This window comes from Diplotaxodon limnothrissa, linkage group LG7 (genome assembly GCF_057381915.1).
Source record: "Diplotaxodon limnothrissa isolate DT_005_m linkage group LG7, D_limnothrissa_male_GT1.1, whole genome shotgun sequence".
NCBI classification, from domain to species: domain Eukaryota; kingdom Metazoa; phylum Chordata; class Actinopteri; order Cichliformes; family Cichlidae; genus Diplotaxodon; species Diplotaxodon limnothrissa.
Genome location: NC_140602.1, coordinates 18,175,277 through 18,193,198, shown reverse-complemented (window position 1 = coordinate 18,193,198; position 17,922 = coordinate 18,175,277). Strand labels below are relative to the sequence as shown.

The following is a 17,922-nucleotide window of genomic DNA, read 5'->3' as shown; positions in this document are numbered from 1 at the left end:
TATGATTTATTTATTACATTTTATGTGGAGTGAATAAATAAAAGTATATTTACGGTGGCCCCTAGAGACAAAGCACATACAAACTTCAAATCACGTACGAACTCTGAAGCATGTACAAACTCCAAAACATGTAAAAACACGTACAAACTCCAAAACACGTAAAAATTCCAAAACACGTAAAAACACGTACAAACTCCGAAGCACGTAAAAACTCAGAAGCACATAAAAACTCAAAACACGTACAAAAGACAACAGAAGTGCTCCAGGATGCTGGGCGCAGTGTTGAGCCTTTGTTATCTTGTGGCTACACAAGCCAGCAAGTACCAACGACCGGATTTGGTGTGTGGTAATAACAGGTAAATGAACTTTTTTTTTAAATTATTTGAATATATATATGAGTGCCTGTGTATAAATACACAAACAATACACACATGCTTTCAATTGTGTAATTTAAGTGATCTAGTAGCTCGGCTTTGGAAGTTCAGTTCATGCTAGAAATGTGTTTTGGAGTTTGTACGTGTTTTGTCTCTAGGGGCCACCGCATATATTTATATATAAACATATATAAATAAAACCACTTGTTTTTATGTTAGTAATTCCTTTTGTGCATAATTTTATATTATTGTTAATAATAAATTAATTAAAGCAACAAAACAACCTGAAGAGCCGGTTCGGAGCCGAAAGAGCCGGCTCTTTTTAGTGAGCCGAACCGAAAGAGCCGGATCTCTAAAAAGAGCCGGAAATCCCATCACTATGTTGCAGTATATTAATGACTAACCTCGTATTGTGGATGGATTATCTCAGTTGTTCTCCTGACTGAAGTTTGGTCCTTTTACAGCATCCTGCCATGCGATTGCATTTGTCTCTAACCATGAGGAACCTTAACGTTAACTTTTATAAGTGGAAAAGTGTTAGTGTTTGTCCTCCAGCTTCACTGTGTATGTTATGCTAACATAGCTGTGTTGCTAGCGATCACGTAGCACATCATTATATACCAGCTAGCCCAACTTCAGTAACCCTACAAACGTCACTGCTGTTTAGTTTCCTGTCTTCATTTATGTTGGAAGTGATAGCAGAGCTGTACGTTTGATTTTTTTCAGAAATCTCTCAGTCAGAACATGCTATATCATGCTTAGGTAACTAGCGAAACTAGCGAGCTAACTTCCGCTAGCTTCCTGCTAGCTTCTAACTCCGTTAAATGTAATACATTTTGTTTTCATGGATGCCTGGAAGTTAAACTTCATAGTTACACCTGGTAAAGCAGCAATGCTGATCGTTTTATTAAAGATGAAAGAATTTAGACAGTTTTTAATTCTTAGTGATGCTGCAGTGTTCGTTTGACCTGAAGAATACGGAGTTTAGGACCCAGATTACTCCCAGATTTAAGAGCATCTTAGTCCGACAAATACGACAATAACGACGGCCGCTTGCATGTTCTGCAAAAAAATGTGCTTTGTCGTGTAAATGGTAAATGGCCTGCATTTGTATAGCGCTTTTCTAGTCCATAGGACCCCAAAGCGCTTTACACTACATTCAGTCATCCACCCATTCACACACACATTCACACACTGGCGATACCAAGCTACATTGTAGCCACAGTTGCCCTGGGGCGCACTGACAGAGGCGAGGCTGCCGGACACTGGCGCCACCGGGCCCTCTGACCACCACCAGTAGGCAAACACGGGGTTAGTATCTTGCCCAAGGATATTTGGCATGCAGCCAGGGTGCAGCCGTGTATCTGACGGACAAACACCAAACCAGTTCCACATCACTGAAGTTGCACCATTTTTACAAACCAATTCTGGTTCATCTGTTTCACTCAACAATCGGCCATGTGCGTATGAAAACAAAGGCACTGCGCATGCGCGTTTTACTCATATTCTATCGCGATATTTCATTTTCCTATCGTTGCCTAACATTATACCGGTATTACCGTGAACGGTATAATATGGCCCAGCCCTACTTGCTACAGTACTAAACTACTCCTCCGTGTCCTGTGGGGAGAGATAAACAAACTATTGACTAACAAATCAGTGGTCTGCAAATTTCCCAGGAGGCTCTTGGATTATAGCGTGGTACCCTGGTGAATACATGAATTATTCGTCTTTAATAAACACTAGTGGAAAAAAAGTAAAAATCGCACAAGTTCCCATCCTCGTTTTAGCTCCTCGTTTTGGTGGAGCTTCTTTTATTTTCTTCAGTTTCTAAACTCTTAAAACCACTTTGCACTCTGTTTCTTTTAGCCACTGTGCAGCCAAACACGGCGCAGCACAGGCCTACACTCCATCTTCAAATGCTCAAACATATCAAGGGTGTTGGAGGGAATCAAGTGTGAAATGGCCTCTCCTCCCAAGGTCTTCATTAGAGCAGCAAAACACTCTCAGCAGCAGGAACGAGGTGGTTGAGTGAAGGGGAGGATGGTGGGGGCCGAGAGAAATAAGGTGGCGGTGAGGATTCTGGTGGGGCTCAGAGGGGTCTCAGACAGAAACCGTGAGAGTCATTTCCTCTTTGACAAGGAGCAGGTTGGCTGGTTACACGTGTCAGATGTGGCGGACTTTCCAGAAGTGGATGGGTGGCTTTGGGGGAGGGGGGGTGGTTCTGGCCATGTTGGCATGAGATGAGGGAAAAAAGGGGGGGGAAAGGCCAATGGCTGCTGCTTCTGGCTACCCCTACTAAGCTGTTTTTGAGACCACACACACACACACACTTCCTCACATACACACAAACAGACCTTTAGGCTAAATTCCCATTTTTTCCTGCCCCACTGCCACTCATTTCTTCCCACACGCCCGTATCTCAGCTTGTCACACACACGGTGACAGATCATTGACGTGTTTTTGGACCAGCAACCTGCTGCTGCTGGGGTACACAATCCCGTAGACTCACACACACACACAAGCAGTTCTCTGCGCACATCTTATGCTTACACCTACACATATTCTCAACAGAGCACACATTCGCACATGCAGAGACAAAGAGCTTAAGGAGATCTGCATCCTCTGAGCTTTGTGATTTTTTTTTTCCAGCATCTCCATCTGAGTGGGAGTTTAGATCTTTAATTGAGTGCCTCAGAAGCTGCGGCGGCGCAAAATCCCGGCTGATGCGTTAGTAAACAACACAAAAGCAAGAAACTTTACCTGTAGATTACCTGAACAAAATAAACTGCAAAAATCAATCATTAGTTAAATTAAAAATGTATCTAATGAGATATCATGCTATTGTTGGAGGAGATACTATTAAAGAAGCACGGCTCCAGAGGCAGTGGAGCAGTCATGGAGGTAATGGGGAGCCAAGGAGACAGTGCATATCTGGCATGCTAATATGATGTGTGAAATTGTGGGATATCTGTGGGAAATCACTAGCAGCGTCTCTGAGACATCTGCCTAAAAATAAACCACACAAATTAATTGCCGCGACTGAGGCGAAGCAGCAGCGTGAGCAGGTAATGCATCACCCCTATCTGGCTCCGTAAAACAAGCTTAAACTTACTTCTGACTAATTAATAGCTAGATATAGTGCTGCAAACCTGCGGCTAAATGATCAGAGAAAATAGATTGGCACCATTACTACATGGTGGATGAGGCATCAAATCTGTGCGTGTCTAATGATGTGACCCCATTTTATTTATCAGATGTTCTTTTTTGCCTATTTGTTTTAAGAATATATTGTTTGGAAAAAAAAACACCCACTCACTCTGAAGCTTCTGCAAAAGGAGGTTGACTCCTGAACCATCAAATGCATTCGGCAATCACTGCCTCTCGCTTCTCTTTTCATTTGTTTTTTTTCCTCTATTTTCCAGGCGAGCTCTCTGCCTCTCAGGAAGGAGATTGCAGCACGGGGACGAGGGCTGACAATAAATTAATGACTGCGATGGCGTGATTAAGGAGAAGATTGCCACCAACCATCAAAGCACATTGGATGCTGTCATAATAATCGCACTTTTGATTACCAGTAATTGAAAAAGCAGCCAGAAATGTGCGGATGGCTACCGCTGGCAGGGAAATTGGGAGGACTATCTCTGTGCTTGGAGTACTTCATGTCTGCAGAACTCACCTGAGGTAATCACAGGAATGGTTACTAATATAGTTTTGCCCCCACAGGCATGCAGGAATTCTAGGAAACGTATGTTTTAGTGCATAGAATCTCAATACAAGATGGTTGTAGCCACCATGATGGCACCAACCGGTTTGTGATGTTAGAGCCTTATTTTACAACCGTACATGAAAGGAAACTTTTAGCAATGGCAAACGGCCTGTATTTGTATAGCGCTTTACACTACATTCAGTCATCGACCCATTCACACACTGGTGATGGCAAGCTACATTGTAGCCACAGCTGCCCTGGGGCGCACTGACAGAGTCGAGGCTGCCGGACACTGGCGCCACCGGGCCCTCTGACCACCACCAGTAGGCAACGGGTGAAGTGTCTTGCCCAAGGACACAACGACTGAGACTGTCGGAGCCGGGGCTCGAACCGGCAACCTTCCAAGACGAACACCCAACTCCTGAGCCACGATCGCATTGATGCGTAATGCTCGATGACTGGAGTCTCCGTATTAGTCTGCAGCTGTAAAAGTTTGCTCTGCATGTGTGTGTCTAGCTGAGAAGTGATTTAAAAAAGGCAGCATTAAGATTTTAATACTTTTACAGCCATCGTTCAGCCCGACAAGGGGTGAGCACTTGTGAGCACGGAAAGTTGCAGGTGTTTGTTAAATGTTTCACTCGATACCTTCGGGTCAATGCAAGTTGAGGCGTTTTAGACAACTAGGGTGGATGACAAGGACATTTTTTTTTTTTTTAAATTTTGCAACATATTCATACGAGTGTGTGTGTTTATACAACACCAACAGACCGCAATCAGATGAAGGATGCCTCTAAATACACAATTATATGCCATTACATGACCGGCTATAACCTGTAATGTGTAATGATGTCAGGTTATTTTGTGAGGTCAGAGAATTCAGCACTTGTGTTTTTATAACTTAACATGAACCATATAATGGAAGGTTTCCTGTGTCCTGTCCATATGTCCCCAGACCTGGATTAAATTACTGATCTGCTCTCTTGCTTTGTTAGGTACACATGCGCAACTGATTGTTAATGCCAATATCTCATTAAATCACATGGCAGCCACTCGGTGCATTTAAGCACGTAGACCTGCTGAAGTTCAAATAGAGCATCAGAGTGTGGAAGAAAGGTGATTTAAGTGACTTTGAATGTGGAATGGTTGTTGGTGCCTGATAGACTGGTTTGAGTATTTCAGAAACTGATAATTGAAAAATGTTGCCTGGGCTGACGGGTTTCAATTTCTGCTGCAAAATTTGGATGATGAGCTCAGAACTGTGTGTAAACAACACGAGAGCATGGATCCATCCTCCGGAGATGCTGGTGTTGGTGCATTGGTATCAGGATATTTTCTTGGCACACATTTGGCCTCTTAGTAGCAGTTGAGCATCATGCAAACACCTCAGCTTACCTGAGTATAATTGCTCACCATGTTTATCACTTTATGACTGTGTAACCGTCTTCTGATGGCTGCTTCTAGCAGGATAACACACCATGTCACAAAGCTCAAATAACCTCAATCTGGTTTCTTGAACATGACACCAAGTTCATCGTACTCAAATGCAATTATCCAACAGAACACCTGGTAAAATATTATTAGCACTGTGGATGTGTCACTGTGTGATTTTATCGTGTCAATATGGACCAAAGTCTCTGAGGAGTGTTTTCAGCACCATAATAAATTTGCACCAGACAGAATTAAGGCTGTTCTGAAACTAAAGAGAGTCCAACCTGGTACCAGCACGGTGTCCCTTACAAAGTGGGTAAACTATCAGTCGACATACAGTAAGAGGAACAACATCAGGGTAGTATAAAACCCTGCAAGCATTTAAAAAAAGAAAAAAAGAAAGTGGAAAGGCTGCAAAGCACACAGAGTATAATAGGATTTGCTAATAGCAATGAGGCGTAAAAAGATGCTTTAATACATTATATTTGTTCCGATTTGACACTCAAGCCTCTGCGATTCAAATGGGTGCACAAATCTCTTTAGGATGTGAAGAAACAGCTCAACCTCAGTGGGTGAAAACATTCAGAACAAATTCAATGAAACAAATAGGAGGAGGGAGGGGTGAGCAATCATCATACATCAGACCAGAGGAGCCCTCGCTGACTTTGTGCTCACACCTCAATGACTCGGAAATAAAGAATATTGGACCAAAGCGGTTAACAGACACAGTCTGTTTATCACTTCCTGTCCCTGAATCAGTGATTCTCTAATGTGCTAGAGATCATTAGCCTCCAAAGCATCACCTATCCTACTGTTTCCCTTACTTACACTTTGGGAAAGACGCATAAGCAAAGATTTTTTTTTCCTTGCTAGCAGCTGCCACACACACCTCACTTTAATTGGGTTTGATCATACTCAGTCAAACAGCTCCCTCGGTTTCTCTTCCGGACACATGAAAACAACTTACAAATCTCAAGCAAGAACGGGTGCACTTGGAAGTTTTCTACTTTATCTTGTCGCCTTTTGAGGGCAAAAGCTTTGGTCATTTTCAACAGAAGCGAGGACTGTGATGCGACTGATTATCTCGCACTACAGTGCCCCTGGGATTTGTCCTTAATAGATGAGCACAGGAGAAATGTGTTTGCAGGAATGTAGATGTACACTTCACACCTGTGCAGGGATCCTACTCGCATGCATACACTTTTGATAATAATCCCTTATAGCTAATATTGACCATTCCAGTTGCCACCGATATCAAGTATCAGTCTTACCTCATACTCAAACTCCTCTGTCCTGTCTCCATCAGCGGGTACAGGGGAGAGGTAGTCAGTCCCTTCGTAGTAATCCTGGTCCATTGTATGAAGGGAATGACAGCTGTCAAAAGGGATGGACAGGGAGCCAGGGAAACAGAAAGAGGTGGAGATTTTGGTGTAAGCAAGATGCTTTGCTCAGTTTGACAGTGACAGGACTTAGTTGCTTTTGTCTTAGCTGAAATCTGAAGAAGAAAGGATTTGTCAAGAGCTTTCATTGGTGCTGGAGTGTTAATAACAGCATATCCACATACTGTAATTTGCTTCCTGCTCTTGACAGACAAAACCCCCCACACTGTAAAGTGTAATTCTATTATGCCTCCCTCAGTCACAGAACAAAACAGCATTGTGAGGGCCTAACGCGATGAGCAAGCTTTGGTGCCGCACAGGATAATCACGGTGGACAAAAACCTCAAAAAGACACTCTGTCGAACACGTTGAGTGATGTTTCCAGGGGCTGTCTGACTCCCAGATTACCCAGGACTGTAAAACTGTCTCAAAACAACCTTCCAGTGATAAAAAAAAAACCAAAAAAAACAGACTGGTAAATGTCAGAATGCTTGATGGCTCAATATTATTCATGTAACAGCATTTGGCAGTGGGAGCAAAGAACACAATTACAAATTTACAATCTAGCCCCAAATATAAGATGCCAAAACCTTTGTTATAGCTATAAAACCTGCCGTATATTGGATTGTGCACCTGATCTCAGATGAAGAGAAGAAAATGTGAGTTTTATGGGTCACATTGATTACATTCTGACTTGGCCTGGGGCTGTGAGGATCGGGCATACATTCCTTTGTGTTGCCTAGCTTTTTTTATTAGCCCATTTGCTTTAATCACCTTGTAAACCTTCCATGAGGCAAAATAATACCCCAAGCAGCTCCAATTAAGGCCAGAAGTTCCCGTGAGGATTTCTATGGTGACACTGAGTATATATAGATATATATATCGTGCATGCAAGATACTTACCCAGACAGTTTTTTTTAAATAACATCTCCAATATTGACACACAGTTGCTTTAACTGACTGAATACTTACGCAAGCTTCCAATGACAAGAAATATACAACTCAAAATGTGTAGTGTTTTTGGAATTAATCATCTACTGTACCAAACAATGGGGCAGTCTTAATTTCTCGGCTCTGTGCAATAAAGCTGCAGTGTTGCTCTTGCTCATTCCCTCGAGGTGAAACCTAGATATTCTTTTATGCTAAACTTTTCTTGTGCACACTTTACTTCTCCTCTGAGATAAACACAACACATAACACACAAACTAAAATGCCAAAAGATGAAATAAGGAGCCATGTTTCCTTTGTTGTTTTCCAGCAAAACCTCTTGTTGATGCTTCAAACTCTGGAGATCTTTTAATGGATTGCTCTCACAAACAATAAAAAAAGGGGAAAAAACCCCCAACTTGGCTTTGAAGTGATGTACAACCCAGCAAACGCTTGAGCTGTTGAGATACGATCAGTCTCACATCCACAAATTATACATAGTTACATTAGTTATATTTTCTCTAAATATAGAGAAATTTAACTCAAAACATATTTAGTCTGTCTACTGAAAAAATAATCTCTGTTGACTTATTATTGCAGTTTTTCACCTGCCACCCAGCTACAACTATCCCCCTTGTAAATTTTTAAGTACACTGGTAGTTCAGATCCTCAAAGTCTAGAGGACGTTGTATCTATAACAACATTTATTTGTGGTCTTGGACTTTATCTGCCTAGTGATACATGTAGCACGCTTGGCTAATCAGAACCACTTGAAACTGTCCATAATTTGTCTTTTGTTTCTTTTTTTCCCCATTTCCTCGTATTTGTGAAGCAGGAAATGAATGGTTCTAGGACGCCCATTCAAACAAATCTCTATTTGTCAGAATAAACTGCGCGTCTGGTTAGGCAATTTATTTATAATAAACAGTCGTCCTCCAGACTTGTAATGCTAATCCTACAAACGCTGATATTTCTGCTTCATGGCTCAATGACATTGCTTATTTTCCCCCATCCTTAATTATTGTCAGCCTCAGCCAAAGTCAGACAAGGACACAACAACAAACTCTGTATCGCTATCTGCTGCAGCAAACCTAAAACTTCATAGTGGAGTAAATCTAAATAAAAAAATATATATATCAAGAAATTATATAAAATCATTTGTTGCTATGCTCATAGTCTGTGAAAGCAGGGCTCCCGATCTTTTTAAGCTTTATATTTTCTGCATACCTGTCAGAGAGCAGGAAGGGACAGACGTCAGGCACAGGAGGGGTTGAAGGCCGGAGTTTTGCCAGCGCCATGATGTGTTCAAAGGTGATGTCAGTCTGAGTGCACACATCCACCACATGGATTTCCTGAGGGGGGCCATGGGGGCGCCCGCTGGGGGTCCGCCGGATGACCTGCACCACGACGGGGTCCTTGGCAGGGCGAAAGGCTTCCACAGTCTCTTCATGGCTGGACTTGGACAACTCTTTTCCATTCACCTGAGAATAACAGTGAAAAATTGCATTCTTTTGTGCGCTTATTTTGACAACTTTTTGGCATAAAAATGTGTAAAGATACTATAAGCACAGGTATCATTTAAGTGGTTCTATAGTCCTGAATTTCGCATGTGAATACTGAGACTAAAAACCTGGGAAAAGTGACATAAGCTCAAAGCCTGCTGCATGCTCTACTCTAAGCAGTGCCCTTCACCTGCACCAACGGAGTACTGTTTAGCAGTAAAAATCCACCACATGTTAAAAAAAACCCTCAATCTTAATGCATTCTTCTAAACTTCTCTACCCAGTGTACTGACTCATTAAAGGTGGAGACGATGTCTTCTCAATATATGATCAAAAAGGCATCTTAATGAATATAACAGTGGAGAGCATGCACACAATCAGTGTGATGCAACATAATTAGGCTGTTAGATCAAAACCCAAACGGCCTCTGTCCACTCATTCCATCTTCAACCTCATCTCCCGAAAAAGAACTGGATTTTCTGGCAGACTGAAAACCATTTGCACTACAGCTGGAACGTATAAAGAAAATCATTGCTTCATTTAGCACCAATAATTTCTTTGCAGGAGAAACTCTGGCTGTGGAATACCCCAGAGAATGTGCTTTGGTATAAATGCTCAAGCCAGAGATTATAATTTAGATAACGGCAGAAAAGTAAGCGGGAAAATAAGGTAGACGCAGGATAATTACAGTTACTGTTGCATTTAAATGTGGCTTTGGAAGGGAGTATTTTGCTCACACTGCAAACTTAAATTAGTTAAAATGACAACTATGAAGTAAAAGAAGGCATTTATATTCACAAGCGTCAGCTGTGGAAAGATACAGCGAGCCTGGGAAACTCAAAAGCGGCAGTGTTTCTGGGCCTGAATTACAAACTCTTTAAAATACAAAGTCGTGGCAGAAATAAACACACACACACACACACACACACACACACACACACACACACACTTCTGACTGTAACAAAATGACCTAAATTCATAAGCAGCTGGTAGTTTTACAGCAACTGACTGTGTGCATGTACTGCCTCTAAACGAACATTAGAGACAAAGAACGCACCTGGGAAGTCCGACAGAGGAGGTTTATATTTATAAACCCAAAAATCCCACCACCAATTCTTTACTCCTGCGTTTGAATGAAATGACTCAATGTGCTTTTGTACTGACAGGACCACACAGCATTAACCGTGTGTAAAGCATGGATGTTTCCAAGTCCTCATAAATCCCATTTGAGCTATACGCAACTAGTTGGATTGGATTATAGAGGCAAGCAAATATTTGTCTTTTATTTTATTGTTATCATCACTTATTTGTAATTGACTTATTGGCTGATAGAAAAAGCCAGAACAAAGTCCCACGACTCAAAAGTTGACTACACCAAAAAGTATTCACCTTATATCATATTTCACAAGAGTTGGAACCTGAGATTTAAAGAAAAAAAAAAAAAAAGACAGTCGAAGTGCTGCGTAATCATCTTTAAAGTTTCGAACAGCTGAAACTATCCAGATAATGAAGACATATATCTAATATCTCGAGATACCCTAAGGAAAAATCCCTTAAGGGGACTCCACACTCAGTAACCGCTCCATTATGTGCACAAATGAGCAGAAAAGACTAAAGAAAAAAGAAGAAGAAGAAAGAAATATCCCCATTTGGCAACTCCCAAATTGGGCAATTCACACATACGCACATCACCGACATCCTAGGACACCATCTGAGGAGTAGTAACACTTCTTCTCCTTCAAGGAGCACTTTTAGTAATTTGTGACTACACTACACAAGAAATGGAGAGATTTTATGAAGAAAGACCCTACAGCATCATGTGGACTTGCTTTTTTCCTGGTAGCATTAAAAGGCTACCCCACAAGTGCCACAGAAGACAAGTAAATAAATCTTCATCAGCACAGCACTGCTATAATTTCATCTGTTTGCCATCCCCATAACTAACACCATTATGTACTGGCAGTAAATATAAAAATATTTATAGGGGGATAAACAGCGTAGGACAATGAATATTATAACTGTTATGCCACAGCAGTGCTGCTCTACTGTTCTACTTAGTTCGTTCCTGGATGCGTCTGTGTTATTCCTTTTAATTCTCCACGTAAATCCCCAGAGACTGAGGGATGCCCTACAAAAAATAAACAGCTTCTTTTCTCAGCAGTAACTGTAGCCATATATAACTCTCTTAGCTCTTGTGCTCTGGTCTGCTCCCCTGCCTCCTGATGTGACCTTTGTTTGCAGCAAACTTACATTAATCACCTCAGCAGGAGATAAACTCGGTCAACAGATCTGTTGTTCAACTGTGGGCAACGTGAAGGTAGAAAAAAAGCAGTCGTGCAGCCTCTCTCATCCCGGCTTCACTCCTACCTGCAATTACAATTGAAATGCACGACCTAATGCCCTTAACTGACTCCCAAACAAAGGTTTGTATGCCAAAACACATTTTAAGGTTAAATATTTCCACCCAATGACAATAAAAGTTCCAAGGCACCCACTCTTAGGTCTTCAGGTATTCCACCCACAAAACATACCTCTTATTCACATTGAATCTAGCAAGTGCCCCCACTTAAATCTTTCTTGCTTTCATTCTTGGCCATTCAGCAGTTCTTAAGTACTGCAGCAAATACCTTACACATAAGTACTGTATTAAAGAAACATGGAGTACTGTTGTAATTAGCTTATATAGCTCGTTCTTTCCTCTTTTGCTGCATGTCTCTTGCTCTGTAGCCTAATCCTTGAACAGAGAGTCTGATGGAAACAAAGGAGTTGGAGCAGACAAATGAGGCAGCCCATAGCGTATGACAGACCCAAAGAAAAATGATTAAATTTTCCAGCTCTCCCCCTTGTTCAGACTGTCCAGTCCAGGCTCCTCCTCCTTCTCCTCCAAGCCTCACCGTTTAACGAGTCATACTCACAGCCAAACAGAAACAAGAAATCTATCAGGGAAAAAAAACGGGAGGGAAGGTTGTGTTGTTTTTCTATTTTGTTCACTGGTTTTTATGTGAGACAGATGGAACAATTAATCCCCAATAAACACAAGAATATTAAGTAGCTTTAACTCCATGAGGGACGCTGCCATCCTTCTTGTGTCCCCTTGACTGATGTCTATCCAGCTAGACACACTGCCTATGTTATTTGTGTGGATCTGTAGTCCTATCTGACAGATGGGAAGGGGTTTTATAAGTCTGGCTGCGGCTCCCTCGATATTCTCAGATATTCTTACACTGAATATCTGCCTTCAGCACACTTTTGCTTTATTATCCACAAAGTACACCATCAATCTGCATGCTTAACGATGCTTAAGGTGAGTTCCTACACTAAAACTGGAATTGGCTAAATTCCACAAACACTGTTTATTCACAAATTAACAGCCCGAACAAGCTGTAGCCTCTTAAAGTTTCATCACACATTCAAATGTAGTTATGCAGGAATCAGCTATCCTCCTCAAGTGTGCATGCAAAGCACGCAAATACATATTCATTCATAAACACGTGCTGGTGAACAAGATCTGTTTGCAACAAATTATTTAGCAGCTGTAGTGTTTATCAAGTCCAAAGCAGCTCTGCAAGTGCTTCATGGCCAAAAGTGTTCCATATGCACTGAGTCAACATGAATTATCTTATTGGTCTGGAACAAAACAATGGTGATTGCTCAGGAGAGATCATTTGCTCTACAACCGGGACAGGAGATGATCAGGTAAATGTGAAGTTGGAAGGAAACTGGTGCTGGGATGGAGGAGCTGGATCAAGACACATCTGCTGGCTGTTTGCACATGGATATGCAGCAGCTGTAGCCAGAGGAGAAATGTGTTTTCATTCAAAGCCCCAGAGACGACCACCAGCCTTCCAACAACAAATGCAGTAAACCAGCTTAGTGGAGTGTAACAAAGGGATGCAACCACTTTTTTCCCCTCCTTTCTTTCATTTCCTTTGTAGCAGAGTCCCGTATTGACAAAGACATTCAAAAAACTGTATGTGTTACGCGGCTGAGTGCATTAAATCTCCTCTTCAGCAAACATCTGATGTCACTTTAAGCCGCCCTGAGCCGTTACCGACAAACAAACAGACTTACTTGAAAACTTTAACAGTCACTGTGTATATAACTACGAGCTTGTAAATGGTAAATGGCCTGTATTTATATAGCGCTTTTACTAGTCCCTAAGGACCCCAAAGCGCTTTACATATCCAGTCATCCACCCATTCACACACTGGTGATGGCAAGCTACATTGTAGCCACAGCCACCCTGGGGCGCACTGACAGAGGCGAGGCTGCCGGACACTGGCGCCACCGGGCCCTCTGACCACCACCAGTAGGCAACGGGTGAAGTGTCTTGCCCAAGGACACAACGACCGAGACTGTCCAAGCCGGGGTTCGAACCGGTAGACGCCTACAGCAAAGCGCAATCCTGAAGGCGCTTTCATCTGTGACCCATCTTATCATTTATCCTCCAGGTAAGAGGACAAGCCAGGAAGAACAAACACGCAGCAGCTTAGCTCGACCCCTCGAGCGCCTCCTCTGTCACTGCTTTTGTCTCATCGACTGCTCCCTCCCATCAATATCTCCGAAGACCGAGGGCAGAATGTAGTGATAGTGGTAGGAGAGTGGGGCATATCTGTTAATGTGTCAACTTCAGCCACATCTGATGCCGCTTCTACGGAAGAGACAGCTTCTCTAGCGGGAAGCACAGACAGCGCTGGCAGCTTGCAGGGGATTACTGATAGAAGTGATTGATGTACTTCTTCTGCGAGGAGAAAAGACAGCCTCAGGCAGTAGACTATAATAGTCCATTAGCTTTTTTATGCCTTTGAATTAACTGCACACATTGCTTTATAGCGTGCATGTAGCACTTTGAATCTTAATGAAATGTTTTTGTTTTCAATTTTCAAAAGATTACGGTGCGACTAAGGGGACAGCGTTTGCCTTCGTAGGTATCCTGGCTGATGTAGAAGAGCACAGAAATGAATGAACCAAGGTCATTTATTCCACTTCAGCTACAGCGACATGGAAACACGGCTTTCGACAGAGCCCGGTATTAACTGTGTAACCTTGTCTGTTGATCTTAACATCTGTACATGCAATAAGCCTCAGTTACGCGCGGTCTGCAGCTCATGTGCTCGGTCACCTGCTGGTCTGAGTGGCAGCGTGTGGGGTGCTAAGTATATGCAGGCAGATGGAGGAAGTGTAACATGTAGGTCATCCAGGCCCACGAGTGTGGGGCTTACATCCATCGATTACACGCCTGTTCCATCTCCTCATCTTCTGGGAAAAGGCAACATGACCCACTCATTGTTGGGCTCCAGTCACCTGTGCAGAGCCCTCAGATAAAAGAGTCAAAGAAGACTGTGGGTATGACAGTTAGGGATGGGTTCAGTTTGTCAGCTTTAATTTAGATCATGTTCCCACTTGAGTTGAATTCATTCGGTTGTAGTTCTCTCTCTCTCTGACAGTAAGGACACCGCCAAAGTGTGGTGCATCAATACGAGTTAATGATTAATGTCTTTTTTAGTGCATTGTTAGCTTCAGAATACATATTTATATATTTTTTCTTGCACAGCTTAGTTAACATCGGTTTTGTTTCAACGCTTAGACAAATGAAAATACTTTTTAAGTTTGAACTAAACCTCACCACAGTGTTTGTCTTAATTTACTCATCTGCAAAGTAAAAACACAGAAGTCTTTTGGATGGTGTTTACTCATTTTTACACAAAAAAAGAGACAAAAATAAGCATTTCCACTCAATCGTGGTGGTGATTTACGGAAACACAAGCCTCAGTGATGCTCCAACTTTTTTAGCTTTATTTGACAGAAAGTGAAGAAATGACAGGAAAGCGGGGGTAGAGAGAGAGCGGGGAAGACATGCAGCAAAGGGCCGTGGGTTGGTCGACCGCTCTCAGCCGTATGGCATGTGGTCGTCTGCCCGACGCCCAGTGATGCTGCAAATTTTAATAATGTTAACACTGTCAATCCATTGAAATTCTGTCAAAAATAATTACTACAACTAAACTGAACTAAAAACACAACTACTGTACTGTTAGTTGATTTTTTCCCCCAGCTGTGTCTATGCAGCCATATGGCACACGACGCGCTGCCAACGGAGTCTGCTCTACGACACACGAACAGAAGCCCCCGCACCGCAGCTCCAACAACATCGGCATGTTGGAATTTTGTCCTTCGACACGCCAGGCGGAATTTGCATTTTCATAAAAAAAATAAATAAATAAAAATAAACTGCCTGCGAGTGGGACATTCAGTAGAGAAGTGGAATTAAATACTCCTTGAGGACTTTCCAAATGCTACAAGACCGAGATTTGATGCGAACATGACTGCTAGCTCATCCTTCTCGGCGAGAAAGCGGACTGGGTTCCTCCTTACACCCAAATGTCTCATTTCAATAATAAGTGTCAGAATAAAATACGGGCCAAGGTCTGCTACAGTGCAGCTCTTATGACTGTATAAATCACAGTCAGCGCTACTGTCTCAGCAACTCAAGCAACGCTCCAACGACATGAAACCGAAAGAAAAAGAGAGAGAGTAAGGATGCCACTGGGGAAATTTGACAATCCCCTCAACATCTCTACATGAGCCAGTGTACATGCCTCCTTTAACCCCTCCAACCACATAAAACACACCACACAAGGCCCCTGGGCTATTTTTCACATTAAAGGCCCTTTGCGCTGCTGCTGAGGTTTTATGCCCGCAGAACATTTGATGAATTCTGCCAATTTTCTTCTCTGAGCACCAATCTTCTGTGGAGCACTCCCTTTATTGCGCAACTCGTTCAAGGTGTATCACCTCTTTCAATCTGCTCTAAAATTTACTGTGTGGTTTTTACATATGTTTATTATCCAATCTCTTTCCGTAATAACTCAAGGACAACTTTTTTAAAAGGACAAAGGGAGAAGGGCAACGACACTCAATGTCAAACGTGCTGAGCAGCATAGCGGGTAAAGAGAGCAACAGTTCACAAATGTTCTGGGTTACTTTCTAGCTTTTTGTAGCACGTAGTGAGCAACAGATCACTGATTTCAGCAATAAACACCAGGGCCAAAGCACCAACACAAACTTGGTCCAATAATATCCATGGCACCCTCCTGTTCTCTTTACTTTCCCACAAAATAGGTCACTCTTTTTTTTTTTCAACATTAAAAGATTAGGGCTACATTCGAGATAATGATACTATCCTACTTCGGTTTCACTCTGAAACTCTGCTGCAAATTTTAAATACGATTTGTTCCCGGTGAGGGAAACACCACTGCTAAGTTAATCAGCTAGTTCAAGGTTAATGGCACATGCGGGGTACACGGAGATTTAGAGATGCGGTTAATCTCTGTGCTTAACTTTTAACATCTTGCCATCTTGGAGTGGTTTTTAATGTAAAACGGAGGGAGAAAATCGAATTAGAGTAAAAGCTGCACTTGGGTGGATGAATAACTAATGGATGAACAGCCTTCTCCTTGGTGATAACTGATAATTGGTTTGGGGGGTGGGGATGATGAGGGGTAGCTGGATGATGCTATGTGCTGTGCAGATCAGCAAAATGGCCTGGCGTGAAAAGATGTCATAAGGAGTAATGGTGCCACCCATATGCTGACTGAAGAAAATCAAGTGGGTACTGTCATGGAACGCCTCTTTATGTGAAGAGAATGAGGTGGAGGGGGGGTGCAACAAACAGAGGTGAATCGTAGTGTTTTTAACACACACACACACACACACACACACACACACACACACGCACACACAGGGACAAACCGAAACCACTAAGGTTTGACAAATACATCTCCTCCTCCTCTTCCATTTCTCTTGTACGTCTTCAGTTTATTCTGTGCAGTAGGCACATGCATTTAAAGAAAGAAATGCAATGTAAATGTTAGACAACAACAGTCATTTTACACATTAATTATTGTGCAAATATAGAAGAACCGGGAGGTAAATATCACGACCTTTGGAAAGAGCCAGACTTTCCATATTCCATCTTAAGTCTTAATGTGAAGTATCTGGGGCAGCTATTGCTCAAGGAGGTCCTAAATTGCTGCCTTTCCTTTCAGTAAGTTTTCTACCCATTAATGGCAAAATATTAAACAAGCAAGTCCAAAAAGTGACTCACTCAGCTGCTGCACCTCTTTTCTGAATACCCAGTGCAACGACGCTATCATGGGATTTATGACGAGACCAGGTTTGTCCCTGTTCAAAAATAACTTCCAGGAGATTCGCAGTAGAAAATATTTATGCAATATTTTGTGGAACACATCTTGCAATCGAGGAGAAAGGTTGAACACACTTCACAGCAGTCATCCTCTTAATTCTGAATCTAATGCAGAGTTACAGATAGGGAAAACAGTATGTGTATGTAGTATCTGCAAGCAGCTGTGCTGTCCTTGTGACTCATCACACAGTCAAAACACAGTAGATGTTTACAATGGACATGGTTTGGGTAGTATTTTTAACATTTTCTCCGATTTGCTGACTTTTCAGCTGACACTGAGAGTTTAGTAATTAAGTTTTTCATCTGTGTGGCAGAGCAGTGCCATCAAATGCCAGGTCGTTTTTTTTTTTTGCTTTTTTTAAAAAAGTCATTCATTGTAGCTTTATGAGTTTTTGGAAAT

General features: G+C 42.2%; 1 protein-coding gene across 2 annotated transcripts in view; it reads right to left on the bottom strand.

Annotated features, from left to right (window-relative positions):
- Positions 1-17,922, bottom strand: part of LOC146628146 (PDZ domain-containing RING finger protein 4) — a 128,730-nt gene that overhangs the window by 10,778 nt on the left and 100,030 nt on the right. For both annotated transcript variants that reach the window (XM_085359379.1, XM_085359380.1), the window contains 2 exons: positions 9,045-9,298; positions 6,783-6,885 (listed from right to left, as the gene is read on the bottom strand). In XM_085359379.1, the coding sequence (XP_085215505.1) occupies positions 6,783-6,885; positions 9,045-9,298 (357 nt within the window). The remainder of the gene's footprint in view (positions 1-6,782; positions 6,886-9,044; positions 9,299-17,922) is intronic.